Consider the following 16,887-nt stretch of genomic DNA (forward strand, 5'->3'; position numbering starts at 1 on the left):
GCATGTTGTCAGCTTTGATGAGCTTCTCACCAACGCCGTAGTGACGGCCACGTTGCCTGGGTCATGAAATATCTTGTTTTCCTGTTGTTATTGCTTTAATCTTATCTCTCTGTGGTTGTTGCAGGTTCCCAGACATGACCTTAATACGGCACCAAGGTACAGAAGCTGCTCGATATTTGAGCATGGAGAAAAAGAAGTTCAATCCGAAATATACTCTTTGCTCACTTCCTTTTCGTGCTAAATAACACAATGAAAACAAAATTACGTGATATATCTAAGAAAAAATCATTGAAGAACGATGGTGGAATCGAACAGTCTTTTGGCATATCGTGTCCACGTGACCAGCGCGGGTCAGCGGGGGGAATCCCTGGACTCTGGTTCGATCCAGTCTTCAAGTCCAAAGTTATATTAATATAATATAAAAAATATATTAATAATATATTTTTCGTCTCGTGAGATTTCCCGGATGATGGTGCCAGTCAACGGTGGTGGGCCAATAGCGACACATTGAGCAAATAATGAGATAAATGATAAATAAATATGGGAAGTCTTGAGAATTTAAAAATGAATATTATCTTATCACCTTTTTTCACATGAAAACTTCTAGTCACTCTCTGATTATAAAACAAGCAAACGTTAACATGGGATCTGTACATTAAATTAAAATTAAATGAATACTGATAGAAATATCTCTAAGATACTGGGAGAATTGCAAATAATTCGTAAACTATCGCTAGAATTAGGGTTTTTCTCATATCATCGTCGCCAGCAATAATTAAACCAAAAAATAGTTTTATCATAATACATATAAATCACCTATAAAATTCATTGTTCGTGACACACCCATTTGCATGAGATCATGGACACACAGCATTATAGAAACAATCAAAGTGATATCTGTCACCTTGGTACAAGAATCATATAACATTTTTAACCTTCTCAGAAAGATCAAAGACGCTGCAGGAAACATAAAATCATGACTCAGTCTCTTCTTGTTTAACAGTGCCTGAGTCATCGCCCTTCCAAGGACGGGCGAGTTGCTAGCATCTTCAGGTGCTACAAATGAATTTCTCATATCTGATTACTTTGTCCGCCTTCCTCTTCAAGCAAGAAACATACATCGCAGACCTGGGTAGCGATAGCTTAACCGGATCCCGCCAATAAATCAAAGCACACAAATGTAAGTGAATAGAATAGATTCCTTATATGCAATTCGAGTTGTCACTAAAGTGAAAGGACAATTGCTCTAAGAGGCGCTGCCACAGCACATCTTGCTACAAGACAAACATCCAAGCATAGAACCTATGTAAAGACAATATAACACAAATCAACGAGGTCGGAACTGAATCATTATTTGATACTGCATCTAAGTTTCATATGACAGTTCGGCCTATCCAATCAGGCAGCAACACTCAGCCCCTACCGGAACGCTCATGCAGACTACATTATCTTTCTCTAGTAGGGCCCAACCACTTGGGCTGGACGGTAGAGCGACGGTCTCGCTTCATGCAGGTTGGCGTTCAATCCCCGACTGTCCAAATGGTTTGGCACCATTCCTCCCCCAAAACCGTCCCATCCCAAATCCTTATCTCGATGCCTTCACTGCGCCATACAGTCATAATTGCTTGGCGTTTTCCCTGATAATTATCTCCCCCCCCCCCTCCCTCAGTAGGTTATTGCATCTCTCTCCCAAAGGCTATGTTATCTTTTCCATACCAGCTATTTTTTTGGTTTCCAGCTACAGTTTTCTTTTTCCTATTTCTTTCTTTCTGATGTAGGCTACGTTATCTCCTCAAGATGGCTGTGTTTTCCTTATCATGCAGGCTATGTTATCTCTTCCTAATAGGTAACGTTATTTTTCTCATAAGCTCTCCTATTTCTCCTTCACGTAGGCTATGCTATTTGTCCCTTATATAAGTAATGCCATTTTTCCCTTATTTAGGTTGTGTTATTTCTCCCTTATATAGGCTATGTTATTTCTACCTTATGTTAGTTATGATATTTCTTCCTTATATATGACTATGCTATTTCTCCCTTATGTAGGCTATGCTATTACCGACATGCCGCATATGATATCTTTATCAGGTAGGGTATGGTTTCTCTCTTATGTAGATTATGCTATCTCTCTCTCATAAAGGGTATCATTATTCTCTCATGTACGCTATTTTAACTTTCTTATAGATTATACAAACTCTCTCGCATGTAGGATATCATATATAGTTCTAAAGCTAGCAATTATATATTTTTCACGTAGTCATGACATCTCCTCCTCATTAGCAATGATGATATTAAGTCTGGCCCAATTGATTTTGTTCTATCTAGCTCCTTCATTTGCTTTTATCCTCTTCTACAGGGGATACATTGACCTCCAGTATTTCCTCTTGCCTTTGATCACAAATCTTTTCTCTCCTCATTATTTTCTTTGCAAAATCCTCCTGAAATCTTTTATTGAATTCTTAACACACAGCTCCTTGTCATTTTCACTAAGCTTTCCTTTGACTCTTTAATTTGATCCCAAGGTCACTTACTTTTGTTTTCTCCTCATGCGACTATAAATCTGCTTTGGCTAATCGCTAACTTTTACTACTATTTCGTTTTCAAGGTGTCTCTCAGCTCTTCACCTCACTCTGGTGTATTCATTTCTGGCTCCCTTTAGCGTATCTCTATTTTCCCTTGTTATCTCTCTGAATTAGACTATGATATATCTAACATGAGGGCTATGCAATCTCTCTCCACACATAGGCTATAATATCTCTCTCGTGTATGTTATGTTACCTCTATAATGTAGGCAATGTTATATCTCTAGTGAAAACTAGTATCTTTTTCATGTAGGGTATGTTATATATCTAAGTTAGGTTATATTGTATTTCTCATGTACGCTGTGTCATCTCTCCTATGTAAGTTGTTTTATCTCCCGTGTACAGCTAATGTTAAGCTGTGAATGTAAAAGTTAAATTATTTTATAATGGGCGTATCATCATCATTAATCTACTGAGCTGGTATTTAAATTATTTTACTATATTTCCCCAAATTTAAATTAAATTTCGGTCAAATAGTATTTAAATTTCTCATTGTACCAACTGAATTACACACCTTTAATATGTAAACTCCACAAGACTCAAAACAGTGAGGAAGGGACAGAGGTGGTTCACTGATTCACGCCTTAAGCCCAAGCATGACAGAGTTCTATTCCTAGCTGAGCAGTATAAAACACATAAAACAACTGGCACCCTCAACATATTTCTCAAGGCCAGCCGAGAGTTAAGAGAGCTAAATGAACAGGTGTATAACCAGCACTGGAAACCTTCTTTGCAAGGCATCAATCATGAAACATCCCCATCCCAAATATGGAATAAAATTAAAAAGATTTTCCACCTAGCAGTCGTCAAATTGATCAGTATTCACCTGTAGACTATGCCGACATGCTGCTTCAGCAATATGCAAGCACTGCTAGTATAAGCAGCCTGCCCCTAGATGTACAAAACCATCTGGCTAGTACCAAAATAAATCCTAACCTCAAATATTGAAATTGCCTGTAGTGAAATAGGGCCTGTTGATAACTATGGCATAACCCCCTTTGAAATTAAAAATGCACTCAAGAAAGGTAAGGCTACCTCTCCTGGAGAGGATGGCATCACATACAACACCATGAGAGTACTTGCTGAGCTGCCAAATGCCCTTTGCTAGAATTGTTTAATCAAAGTCTAAGGCAGGGTGTCTTACCCGACCGCTGGACACAGGGACTCATAATACCCATACCCAAGCCTAACTCACAAAAATTCAGACCCATTTCTATGACGTCGAGCATGTGTAAAGTTCTTGAGAGGATTATCCTCGACAGATTAACGTTTCAAATCAAGCCCCACCTTGCCCCTAACCTGTATGGTTTCCTTCCTGGAAGAAGCACACACACTTGCTTTGTTTAATATTTTACCATAGAGGGACCAAACTCTCTGGCGGCATTTATTGATATCCAAACTGCTATTGATACAACAAACAGAAATAATCTTAGAACAACTAGGCCTTTTTTGAGTTAAAGGAAGACTGTTGACATGGCTCAGGGGTTACCTGAGTAACAAAACCGCCTCAGTCCTTTTCAAGGGGGTCAGAAGTAAACTTTGTGCACCCTTTGAGTCGGGGTACACCCCAGGGTGGAGTGCTAAGTCCTATACTGTTCAATGTTCTGATGCACAAATTAACAATCGATATTCTCACATTACCTGACGAAGCCGTCATCTGTTATGCCGATGACATATGCATTGTTGCAAATACCCAAACTAGGCTGCAAGCTCTACTTGATTCACTCGCTGCTAAAAGCATTGAATGTGGTCTTGTTATCTCTATAACTAAATCCAGAGTTCTCCATCCCCCAAGAGAAAACTCATGTCATTATAACTTTCAAGGTCAACAACCAGAACATTGAAACGTGCAGGCAGCACAAATACCTTGGAGTTGGTTTTAACAGTGACATTATAAACGATCAACACCGTAGGTTAAAAGAAAGACTAAAACCACTGAAAACACTTACCGGTAAGAATATTGTATCAATATTAAATATGCTAGACTATTATATATGATGTTTGTTAGATCTCTCGTTGATTATAATGCTTTGCACTTAATTAATTCCCCTCCTCTGTGTTGGACAATCTTGAACTAGTACAGAATGAAGTCATGAGGATAATTCTTGGTGCTCCGAGATGCACAAGATTCATCAACATGAGGGAAGAACTGAAGCTTCTAACCATACTAGAGAGAATCAATCTAGTCAACACTATCTTTTGCCTTAAAGTCATGAGAGACCCCACATCTCCTGCATTATTAGTTATAATTCTCCTCAAATTATTTAGTGCTGTTAACACCCCTATTGACTGGTGCCGACATACCAACTCACTCCTGTTATGTTAAATGGCTGAGAAAAAATGCCTACAATCTCATTAAGCTCAACATTCCTTTTAAGTGCAATCTACTTGTCTCTGATATACCCTCTTTATCTGTACCCCACCATTCTAGTATCATACACACCTGTCACCCAGAAAGATAATGAGAATCTTGCTCCTCTCAAAGCTGTCACACTCGAAACAATTTCCTCCACCATCGAGAATTTAAGATCTCACGAGCACTGTGTCTACACCGACGGCTCAGTCCAATCTTCTACTGGACGGACTGCAGCAGCATGTAGGTTTATAGAAATAATATTTGCACAAAGACTGTCAGTGTCAGGTTAAACAACTGGCTGACCTCCACACAAGCAGAACTAGCAGCATTACAACTAGCTACCAGTACATTAAAAAACATTGGAGGAGGAATAATACTTTGTGATTCAAAGTCTGCTCTTCAAGCAATCGAAAACTTCTCTTGAAAGATCGACAGCAAGAACCTCATACTACAAATTATTAATGACCGAATTGCTGCACAGAGTAAAGGGTCTCGAAACTCCTTCGTACAGATTCCTTCTCACATAAATATAACCCATCATAATGAAATAAACATTGCAGCCAAATTAGCGTGCAACACAGATGAAGTGGAATTAGATCTAGGTATCCCCATCTCTACTGTCAAAACTGTTTTGGTCCAAACAATCAGGTCTGATAGAAAATAAATTACTGACTCCCAACGACCTGAAAGTACTAGTATAAAACACTATGATTTGTTCAGATCTGAAACCTATATCTATGGGCAGCACAAAACGTCCACCAGACTGCGACACAGTGGTTGCAAGGATCAGGTTGGGTTACCGTTACCTGTGGCAGGTAGCTACAGGTGACGAATCTCCCAATCCTGAGCACTCCAGGTGCAAACTCTGTGAGCAGGAACTGCGGCATGATGTCCCACACTACATCACCGAATGCCCTGTTATTAGACCTTTCAGACCAGTTGGCATGAGGTACCTGGAGCTTTGCAATAACTTTATTCACTCTCGTATTTTTGAAGATATCCTCACAGTGTACCCAAAATTTGCCAGTGTAGGCTACTAAACATATGGCCCTGTATGACTAACCATCCTGCGAGATGGGGGCTTTTATTATCACTGCTATCTATTTCACTCTTGTGTTGATGATATCCTCAAAATGCATCCTGAGTCTGCCATGCAGACTGCCTATCAGATGCCTCTGTATGACTAACAATCCTGTGTGATGGGGATTTTTTAGCATCACGTAGTTACCTATTTTTGACACACTGTACTCCACTTCATATAGTCTAGGGTACCTGCACAAGTGCAGATGTATCTCATGTATTAATAAAAAAATATATTTTCCTTCTGAATTTTTGTAATATTCATAATATTTTTTTTCGTTCGCTTGACAGATTGTTCAGAATGGGAGAAAATGTCTCCTTGCTACATGGAGAAAAGTTAATTGAGAATATGACACAAACATGATTTTTAATCTTCGAGGATATCAGCTTCTTAAATATGTCACTCATAACCTTCACAGTGTTTCGCTTTCTCTCCGAATCACAATACCCTTAGTGCAACAAGTCTTTGAAGACTCCTTGTTCCATTTTGTCTTCATATGACTAGCATATGAGACAACATTAGAGTTTTTGTAAAATAGTCTCAATGATTAGGACTGACTTAACTTATTCATATTTTCTTTCTATTTCTATAATTTTTAATTAATATAATGATATGTTACATTTTAAATTATTAGGATTTTTTATTGGGTTATTTTTTTATATAATTTTAACAGGTGATTTTCAAGTTGATAACACTATAGAAAATTATACAGTCAGTACCTAATCTCTTCTAAAGAATAGGTATTATTAGTAGTCTTGACAGCAGTTCTCATAGTAATCATTGAAGTAGTCTTGGTAGCAGTTCTCTAAGTAGTTATGTAAGTAGTATTGATAGGAGTACAGCAGGAGCATTAATATGACTTTTTTAGACAGGTATTTTCCGAAGCAGATAAATTGTGTTCAATTTCGGGAGACTGAAAACTTTTCTATCGTATTGCTCATACTTAAAGCTATTCCTTCCTATAGCTCGTCTTAAGGATTATATTTCCAGATTGTTCTGGGATACGACCATCATATTTAAAGAATATGATGGTATTGCAAGTATTTGGAGAGAGAGAGAGAGAGAGAGAAAGAGAGAGAGAGAGAGAGAGAGAGAGAGAGAGAGAGAGAGAGAGAGAGAGAGAGAGAGAGAGAGAGAGAGAGAGAGAGAGAGAGAGAGAGAAAGAGAGAGAGAGAGAGAGAGAGAGAGAGAGAGAGAGAGAGAGAGAGAGAGAGAGAGAGAGAGAGAGAGAGAGAGAGAGAGAGAGAGATAGAGAGAGAGAGAGAGAGAGAGAGAGAGTGAGAGAGAGAGAGAGAGAGAGAGAGAGAGAGAGTGAGAGAGAGAGAGAGAGAGAGAGAGAGAGAGAGAGAGAGAGAGAGAGAGAGAGAGAGAGAGAGAGAGAGAGAGAGAGAGAGAGAGAGAGAGAGAGAGAGAGAGAAAGAGAGAGAGAGAGAGAGAGAGAGAGAGAGAGAGAGAGAGAGAGAGAGAGAGAGAAAGAGACTGAAGAGGGGATTGAAGAAAGCTCTCTAATTTTATATGTAAATCCTCAAATAAAATTGAATACAGAATAAAATAAAATACATGAAGAATAAACTAATAGAATAAAAAGATACACTAGAATAAAATTGGATACATGATGCAAGATTTAATAGACACATAGCGTAAGGACGGTATGGATGCACAACACGGGAAACAGAGTGTAATTTGGATGACTCACCTTTTTTCTTCCCATGATTCATAAAACATTGTGAAATAAAGCTTAATTTCCCCATTACTACTTTTATAGGCCTTCCCGCAGACTTCACCTTCCCAGTCGATAGTTTCACTCATTGTCTGCATGAACCATGACTGTGAAATAAGAGCTCTATCCCCAACACTTCTCTTTCAAATGCAAAATGAAATATTAACGTGATGTATCGATGAGAAAGTCAGTAGCACAACGTCAGCAGACGATAGAAATCGGTCAAGTCAGCAGACGTTCAAGACAGCAGACGGTCAAGCCAGCAGACGGTAAGGTCAACAAACGGTCATGCCATCAGACGGTCAAGCCAGCAGACGGCCAAGTCAGCACACAATCAAATTAGCACACGGCCAAGGCAACAGGCGGTCAAGCCAGCAGGCCTTCAATTCAGCAGACGGTCAGGTCAGCACACAGTCAAGTCAGCAAACAGTCAAGTCAGCAGACGGTAAAGACAGTGAGTACAGCCCACCAGGAACCTTGAAGAACACATAGAGGCTCGTCCTGATAATAACAGCTTTACTAATGAGCTTAACGTATTAGAAGACAACATATGTCTCAATGTATTTAATTTCATTATTTTCATTCACAATCTCCTGAAATATCATTGCTGGTAGCTACTAAATTTGCTAATCTTTTTTTGTTTAAACTAAGGAATTAAGGTTTTATTGAGATGTATAATATCGTCTTAATAATGAACGAAATAATTATTATTAGTTCATAAAGAAAGTCTTTCAGTGTTGATGAGTTCTGTTATTAACATATTTAAGGGATCCCTAATAGATCACATGTCAGCTCTAATTTTTCAGATAGATCACATGTCAGCTCTAATTTTTCAGATAATGGATGCTGTTTTCGTTTTGGTATTAAGACTTATCTGTGCTATGTATTCCAGACAGGTGCAATGGGCGTTAAATAATATAAAATGAGAGTAAGATTTCTGGTTACGTGTACATTTTAATCTATGGTGTTTTTGGCTTGGGAGAATCCAGGTGGTTCCGTCCACTTGAGTCCCTGCTGAGGAGGGCTGGGAGGCAGTATAAAGCTGCCTGCTGGAGGGTGTTCCTCACACAACTTCTGCCAGCAAGATGAAGTGCCTCCTGGTCCTCCTCTCCCTCGCTGTCCTTGCATGGTAAAAGCTCTGCTGCTCTATATTACGTACTGAATGTTTTTTTCTCGCTGTTCTTATATAATTTTAGTAATATTTATTACAGAAATTTTTATGTATCCAAGCACAGTGTTCAAGCGCCTGCACTGTTAAGTTCGTGCTGTTGGGGCTTTAACCAGTACTGACCTGGTCTTAAATCGAAAGTGTTTTAATCAATAAAAGACTCTTAAGACTGTTGAAGACTAACTTACACAAAACTCAATTAAACCTGTTTGGCATGATTTGCCATCTCTGAACCCATGCTGATGTTATGTTACAAAGTTCTTTTGCATCAGATGTTCTATTAGTTTGTTTCCCACAATAAACTCACAAGGTGTGTGTGTGTGTTCTTACCTAGTTGTGCTTGCGGGGGTTGAGCTCTGGCTCTTTGGTGCAACCTTTCAACGGTCAATCAACTAATGTACAGGTTCCTGAGCCTACTGGGCTCAATCACATCTACACAAAAAACTGTGTATAGAGTCAGCCTCCACCACATCACTTCCTAATGCATTCCATTTGTCTATTCCTCTGACACTGAACAAATTCTTTCTAACGTCTCTATGGCTCATTTGGGCACTCAATTTCCACCTGTGTCCCCTAGTGCGTGTGCCCCTTGTGTTAAAAAGTCTGTCTTTATCTACCCTATCAATTCCTCTGAGAATCTTGTATGTGGTGATCATGTTCCCCCTCTAAGTCTTCTGTCTCCCAGTGACGTGAGGTTTAATTCCCGTAGTCTCTCTTACGTTTTCATGTGTGTGTGTGTGTGTGTGTGTGTGTGTGTGTGTGTGTGTGGGAGAGTACGTCAGTATGCTAAAGTAATAGGTTGCTAATTAAATAAATGATTATTTCTTACTTTTTTATACTGTTTAAATGAATACGTTTTATTACAATCGTTCAACAGGTCGCAAGGGGAAAATGAATGTGACTGTGAAGTCGTCTTAAAGTTTCCCAATGAGACCATCAGCGTTGACGACCTGCCAGTCAACGGTGCCACCGACTGTGACGACCACAGTGGCTGCATGAAAACTTGCCGCGATGAGGTACGTGTAAATGCAGTATTTCTCACACAATATAACAGAATTATAGAAATAAGGCATTTTTATTACAGTTGGCAAACGATATATCATTGCATTAAAAATAATAGACATGAATTGCAAAATATCAATGAGGATTTAGAGCAAGGATGTTATTATACATTGAGGCAAATGGAACACTTGCATTTGTACTACATGCTTCATAAAATGTAATAAGCCCTTTTTTCTTCCATTAATACATTTGTGGTAATTGTTTTCCCATTTTCTCTGTAGTGGGATTCAGTCTCAAACGGGGGAGACCTAAACTACATTCAGAGCAACGGTAAAACTGTGGGCCAGAACCTCTGTGATAGTCTGGCTTTAGAGGGACAAACCAATTTGGAACCAACAAAGGTGAGTAATTTTCAGGGAACAGAATAAGATTTATTGAAATAGATTTTACAGATAACAGTAATCTACAGATCAAGGTATATTTAATTCTAATCAAGCTATTAAATTACATTAGATTTATAATTTGAGTGTAGATTAATATTAATAAAAGTGTGCTCACCTACTTCGGCATTCCTAGCTGTGTGGGTTCTAGCTCCCTATCATAGTTGATTGCTAAGTGATGAAGGCGTTCTTCAATCATAACCTGAGATCACTACTTATATCATTGGCCATTTTCCTGAGAAAGTTCCCGTTCTTCTTAAGTCTGAGAACTTCATCTTCACATCCGATTTCTGTTTCCTCCTACTTTGATACTGACCCTCGTAAGATCATCTGTGCAATCTGAACGACAATCATATAGTTACTGAAACAATAATTAGAAAATAATCACCCTAAGAAACGGGAAAAGCAGCAACAGGTTAAAAAAAGAGAAATGTAATTAGTAGATTCCAAAAAATCAGCGTTGAGACCCATGTTTTTACTAATATACATAACTGACATGGCTGATTAAATAGACACTTTTTTCATTGGTTTTGCTGAAAATGCTAAGCTTAATAAGGCATAATCACGATGAGTGACGCCTGAAGACTGTTTGAGGAGCAAAATAAATTTCTAGAATATTTTGAAAAATAATTACCGAACCTAAAGCTCCGTCCTGCAAACTTTGGTAAGAACCAACAAGTTCATAACTTAAGTTTCTAAGTCGCAGCAATATAATGCTGGTAGCATATGAGGCAATGAGAGCCAGAAAGCCTTTATATTTTTCATCAAAAAGAGCATAACTAATTCATGTTTCTATTTCATCAGCTGCATCTGGACTACAGTCTGTGCAACGGAGAGTGGCACGAAGAGGGAACAGCTTCCCACGACACCTTGTGCTGTGTTGATGGTGTTTATCCTGGTTCATGTTAACGTAACCAGCCTCTTGACACGCCTAGTATCTTGACACCAGAAGCCGCATTGACACCACCACACTCCTAACTTGCTAGTATTTATCTCCAGCGGCAGTTGAAGCCCCAGAGTGTACCCACAGAAGTTTCGTGGTTCGTTGGCTCCAGGTTCTGCTAGAAATTGAAATGCAGGTGTTCCAGGTGCTGCAAGAAACTCTTGGCGTGTGTTCTCGCTCGACGAACATTCTTAACAACTAAAATAACTATTCATTATCATCCAGAGAATTCAAGTTTTAATATTTAAATGTCAATAAAAGGGGGATAGCCAACTGTGATTTAGTTTCTATTTTCCCCTCACCTGTCTTATCCCCCTCTTTACTAATCTCTCTGCTCTTTCACCTGTTTTCTTAACTCTCTACTATGCTCTAGAACGTTTTCTCCTGACATTCCCTCCCCAACATTCCTACCCGTGATCTCCCCTCGCCCCCCCCAATCTTTCTCTCTCTCTCTCTTTTTTAAGAAAAGTTATACTAAGCACCAGTAAAATTGAATAACACTAAGGGGACTGGAACCGATCCTCCAATGACCTATGACACTTCCCTACTCAACATGCTTCATGAATCAAGCCTTGATGAGGCTAGCCCAAGGCATGTGGGCTCCAAGCATAGATAACAGACAGACGAACATTCTCTCACTAACAAATGCTGATGGATGCTGAAGCTCATAAGTACTGGTTATCAGTTAACTATAATAAAAGTGATAATGCAAATATATATGTCTTACTGCACCTTCGGAACATCTTCGCTGGTAAGATATCAGTAAAAAATATCTTGAAATAGTTCGGTTAATGTTTTCTGATGAGTGGACTTGAGAATTTGATGTTATTGCGTATTCACATTTTTTAAGGCAAAATGCTTTCTTTGGTAGTGCTCTAATCACTTTCCGCTCTTAAATCAGGTAAAATAACTCTCACTCACCTGTAGACTTTTGCCTTTCTTATAACACATGTTCATCGAGTCGCATAGCTATATGTATTTTCACCTTATATAACACACTATACACTATATGACACACACTGTTTTCTAATGATACACTTGAGTAACAAACACAACAGAATACTCGCACTAAATGGACTCTACGAAACACACTTTCTAAAAGCTGTATTTTTCTGGTTCAATAAATATATATGAGTGGCACATATCCTTGAAATATTGGCGAGAAGAACCTCTTAAGAGACGTCAATATTGGAAAAGAAACGCCTAGAAAAAGAAAAAAAGAAAAGACATCGTCTGCTTTATCTTTGGAAGTATGGAAAACGAGACCACGTTCAGGCTTAACTGTGTACAAATTAATTTTAAATTAAGTGTCCTAAAAGGAAGAATCATTTCCATATTCTGTTAAATAGTTAACTACTTTTAAATAACGTTTCTCTCATCTTTATTCTGATTAATAACAGAGATAGAGGAAGGAGGGAAAAAAAGTCTCAAATATTATGTCAAATCTTGAGCAAATGACTGGGAAGCTGAGGGCACGAGGTGTAGTTGCCGAGGAAAAGAAAGGTGGACAAATTACACAGAGTTAACGCAAGAGTAAGATAGTGGAAGCTTATCTTAGACGACGCCTTCTCCTACGACTGATAAGTAGTTATTAATCATGTGTTTAACTTTCACATTACCTCTCTTATCAGCCCTACCTCCATGGAGGTAAGGGAAGGAGGCTGGGAATTATCAGGAGAAAGCACCAAGACATTACGACTATATAGCACTTGGAAGAGGTGAGGATTTAGGATGAGACGTGGGGAAGGAATGGTATCCAACCACTCGTACGGTCGAGGAATGAACAGCGACCTGCATGAAGCGAGACCTTTGCTCTTCCCTCCCGTCGAAGTGGTTTGGCAATGATGCTCTTCTGATTACCAGATATAACTCGAATCAGCAATACAGGTGCCAAGATCCCATTTATCTCAGGATCTAACGAGAAGCAGCGATGCTGAAGACCAAACGACATTTGCTCGTTATACGTAACTAGAAAGAGCGATGCTGGGGGGAAACAAGCAAAATAAAGATAAGAAAGAAATCCCAGGACTGAAAGGAAACGCAAGAAACAATAACAAGAAAATGGGAATCGTTCATTCGACAGTAAAACTTATATATGTCATCTCTAAAATCTTATGGTAGAGAACGTCAAATTTAAAAAAAAATATTATTTTTCAGTACCTACTGAAGAATGTTTCCAGCTGATAAGTACTGAGATCGATTCCTTAGCATACTGTCTAGCTAGGCACGTATCTTTACTCACAATTTCTTTACTGAAACAGAGCAAACTTGGTACCTGAGATTTAGTCGACTGTTGCGGGTATATTCTGGGGGAAGCGCAATCGTTCCTGAGGGGAACCTTGCTAAGCAAGGGATGTATGATCTAATAATAACTTTCGGTCACATGAATGAGAAACACAGTTCCCAGTATTGTTATTTTAGAGACTGAAACACACGGTGAAGGTAACAGACGGTCCAGTCAACAGATGGCCAAGTCAAATGATGGAAAAGCCAACAGACGGTCAATTCAACAGATGGCCAAGCCAACAAACGGTTAAGTCAACAGATGGCCAAGCCAACAGACGGTCAAGTCAACAAATGGCCAAGCCAACAGACGGTCGTGGCAACAGACAATCAAGGCAAGAAACGGTACCACACGCTCAAGGGAATATACGGTAGAACACGTTCAAGGGAAGGACGCCCGTCCACGAGTAACCTTGATGGGTACTTTGAGGTGCGCTCTAGTAATATTCTCCTAGATATATTCATAAATAAAACTTTCATTTTATTTTGAGTCTGAGAATTCAGCAACGAAAAAATTATTTATCTAATTAAATAAGACAATTAAACTTTCTGAAGGGAGTATAAAAGAGCCTGCTGGAGGGTGCTCCTCACACAGCTTCTGCCAACAAGATGAAGAGCCTCCTGGTCTTCCTTTCCTTCGCCACCCTTGCAAGGTAAAAGCTCGATTACTCCTAACAATTGTTGTCTATTTTCAGGTGTTTCACTCATGTGAGACTGTACACTCAATATATATTTAAATTTATGCACTGATTTCCTACTGTTGGAACATTCAGCAGTACTGACCTGGTATTACACAGGTAGTGTTTAAAACCATTAAAGACCCTTTGATCACATAAATCACATAAATGTACAATATAAATGTCATCACATAAATAGGAGATGCCTCGCGTTGACCAAAAGGCTCTTTGCTTTTTCGTTTATTCTTATCTGCATAATATCATGTGTACTCCTCTACATGCGATTGCAGAACAAGCAAAATTTGCTGGACCCTACTATTTATCAATTAATTGCGTGTTTGCAAATGCTACCTCAATCATCTCCCTTTCTAGATCACTCAACTTCACTTTAATTTCACAATAAATAAGTTCTTAATTCCATCTCTATGTCTTATCTTGCTTTTTGGTTCTTTGCCATCTCCTGCTGCACATTCTTTTGCTAAACATTTCGATTTTGATTGCCTATTTTAAATGCTTCTAAAATTCCTTATGTTGAGCTCATGTTATCTCTGTCTTTCCTTTTTTCCTGCAACTCTACTTCTACCTTTTCTTGTGTGTCAGCTATATATGGTGTGGGGTTTCATTCTTCTTCTTCCAGATCTGAATAATCTGGACGCTCCTTTATTAACAACAGCTCCCTTATCCTGACCCCTTCCCAGTGCTATAGTGATAATGGATTGGCTCTTTCCCATTCCCCCCTCCCCCACCCCGTCCAATCCCAAATCCCAAATCCCTTATTCTTACGAATTAAAACTATTACCTCTTGTTTGTCTTGAATTGTTCATTAAGGTTTCTTACTTTTGTCCCATGTATTCCTTGTCATCTTCCTTCCTCAAAAGAATTATATGGTGTATCACGGACTTCAGTTGAGTACAGGCTAGAAAAAAGAAAATATGAAGATGAAAGCAGGAAAAGGTGACTGAAGTAAGAAATTATTGAAGAATGTTAAGGTGTGGAGATGGAGGAGGAGGAGGAGGAATTGCAGGAAGAGACTGGTGAGCTGGCGCTTAAGGAGCAGTAGGAAGAGATAGTTATAATAAAGCTCCCCCAAAAATGGGAAATTTAAAAATTAACAAGCAGTTTTATTAAATCTACTTGCTCCTTTTGGATATACGAAAATTTACTTGGTGACTTCAGTAGAATTTCAATTGCATGAATTTAACGAAGTCTGTTGTGGAACATGGTAAAGTATGCGACTGGCAATGCCTTCGTCGTTAGTTCGCGTCACCTCTGAGCCCCAGGGAATTTTGTCAAGGATTTACATATCATGTTAGTGTGATTTTCTGGGTGGATCAGCAGTAGAGCGTACGGTGTTCAACTACGTTGCTACCACCCAAGTGTTTGGGCGCCAAACGTAAAACTTGGACTGGCTTCAGGAGGGGCCTCCAGACTTGTTGTAACTTCAGGTGAAATCCGGTTGCATGACTTTACAAATAGTAATAATAATGAGAAAACCAGTAAGAGCTTTGAGGAGGATTCGACCCTGCACATTGGTTACTCCGAAGTAAACGATTAATCCCACTTATCTACGATACGCTGAAAGGCGACGAAATCTGGGATTCAAATGTAACCTTTATGGAACTTGAAGCTTCCAGTAAAGACAAGTCAAGGTTTTACTCATTGTCTGCATACACTCTGGCTGTGGTATAGGAGTTTCTCCCTCCCCCCGCCCCTCCATGTTTCTCCTTCAAATGCATAAATAAATAAAATTAACGTAATGTATCAATGAGAAAATCAGTAGCACACACACTGAATCCAGCAGATGGAAGCACACGGTCAAGACTGGACATTGTAGTGTCACCGTCACGACAGCAGCTGGTAACACACGATCAAGGCAGCACACAGTAGAACGCTGTCAAGCCAAACGACTGTAGTACAAGTTCAAAGCAGCATACGAATTTTCTCGGCCAAACAGCACACAATAGTACACATTAAAGGCAACAGATGGCAGCATAACACCCAGTCAAGAGTCGGTCAAGGCAACAGACGGTAGTCCACAACGAATTCAGAACACGGCCAAGTCAGCACACGACCAAGGCAGTACACGGCCAAGTCAGCACACGGAAAAATCATCACACGGCCAAGTCAGCACACAGTAAGGTCAGCATTCGCCCAACTCACCACACAGTCAAGTCAGCATACGATCAAATCAGCACACAGTCAATTAAGCTCATGGACAAGTTGAAACACAATCAAGTCAGCTCACGACCAAGTGAGCATACATTCAATTTAGCATACGGCCAAGTTAGCACACAATCAAGTAAGCACACGGCCAAGTCAGCAAACAATCATATCAGAACACGGCCAAGTCAGCACACAGTCAAGTCAGCACCCAATTAAATCAACATACGGCCAGGTTATTTCACGGTCAAGATAACACACAGTCAAGTAAGCACACGGCCAAGTCAGTACACACCGAATTCAGCACACAGTCCAGTCAGCACACAGTCAAGTCTGAACACAAATAGCCAGGACAGTACACAGGAAGTCAGCACACAGTTAAGTCTGCAGACAATTAAATCATCACACTCACTGCCAAGTGAGTGTGCTGATTTAATTCTTGTCACACTCACTGCCAAGTCAGCATACGACCAAGTTA

The 16,887-nt window shown here is 39.4% G+C and overlaps 1 protein-coding gene across 1 annotated transcript; it reads left to right on the forward strand.

The window, feature by feature from the left end:
- The first annotated feature begins 8,707 nt into the window (after nt 1-8,707).
- LOC123762823 (uncharacterized) lies at nt 8,708-11,568 on the forward strand. The gene is made up of 4 exons (XM_045749584.2): nt 8,708-8,865; nt 9,782-9,920; nt 10,188-10,307; nt 11,151-11,568. The coding sequence occupies exons 1-4, from the start codon at nt 8,822-8,824 to the stop codon at nt 11,253-11,255; spliced, it is 408 nt and encodes a 135-aa protein (XP_045605540.1). The 5' UTR covers nt 8,708-8,821; the 3' UTR covers nt 11,256-11,568.
- Nucleotides 11,569-16,887: the final 5,319 nt, after the last annotated feature.

Source organism: Procambarus clarkii, chromosome 27 (assembly GCF_040958095.1).
Source record: "Procambarus clarkii isolate CNS0578487 chromosome 27, FALCON_Pclarkii_2.0, whole genome shotgun sequence".
Lineage (NCBI taxonomy): Eukaryota > Metazoa > Arthropoda > Malacostraca > Decapoda > Cambaridae > Procambarus > Procambarus clarkii.

What these genes read in the sequence shown, in the direction of transcription:
- LOC123762823 (XM_045749584.2), top strand. Translation starts at nt 8,822, where the DNA reads ATGAAGTGCCTCCTGGTCCTCCTCTCCCTCGCTGTCCTTGCATG. An exon ending in TCCCTCGCTGTCCTTGCATG is followed by an intron (nt 8,866 to 9,781) that starts GTAAAAGCTCTG and finishes ATCGTTCAACAG; the next exon opens with GTCGCAAGGGGAAAATGAAT. An exon ending in TGAAAACTTGCCGCGATGAG is followed by an intron (nt 9,921 to 10,187) that starts GTACGTGTAAAT and finishes TTTTCTCTGTAG; the next exon opens with TGGGATTCAGTCTCAAACGG.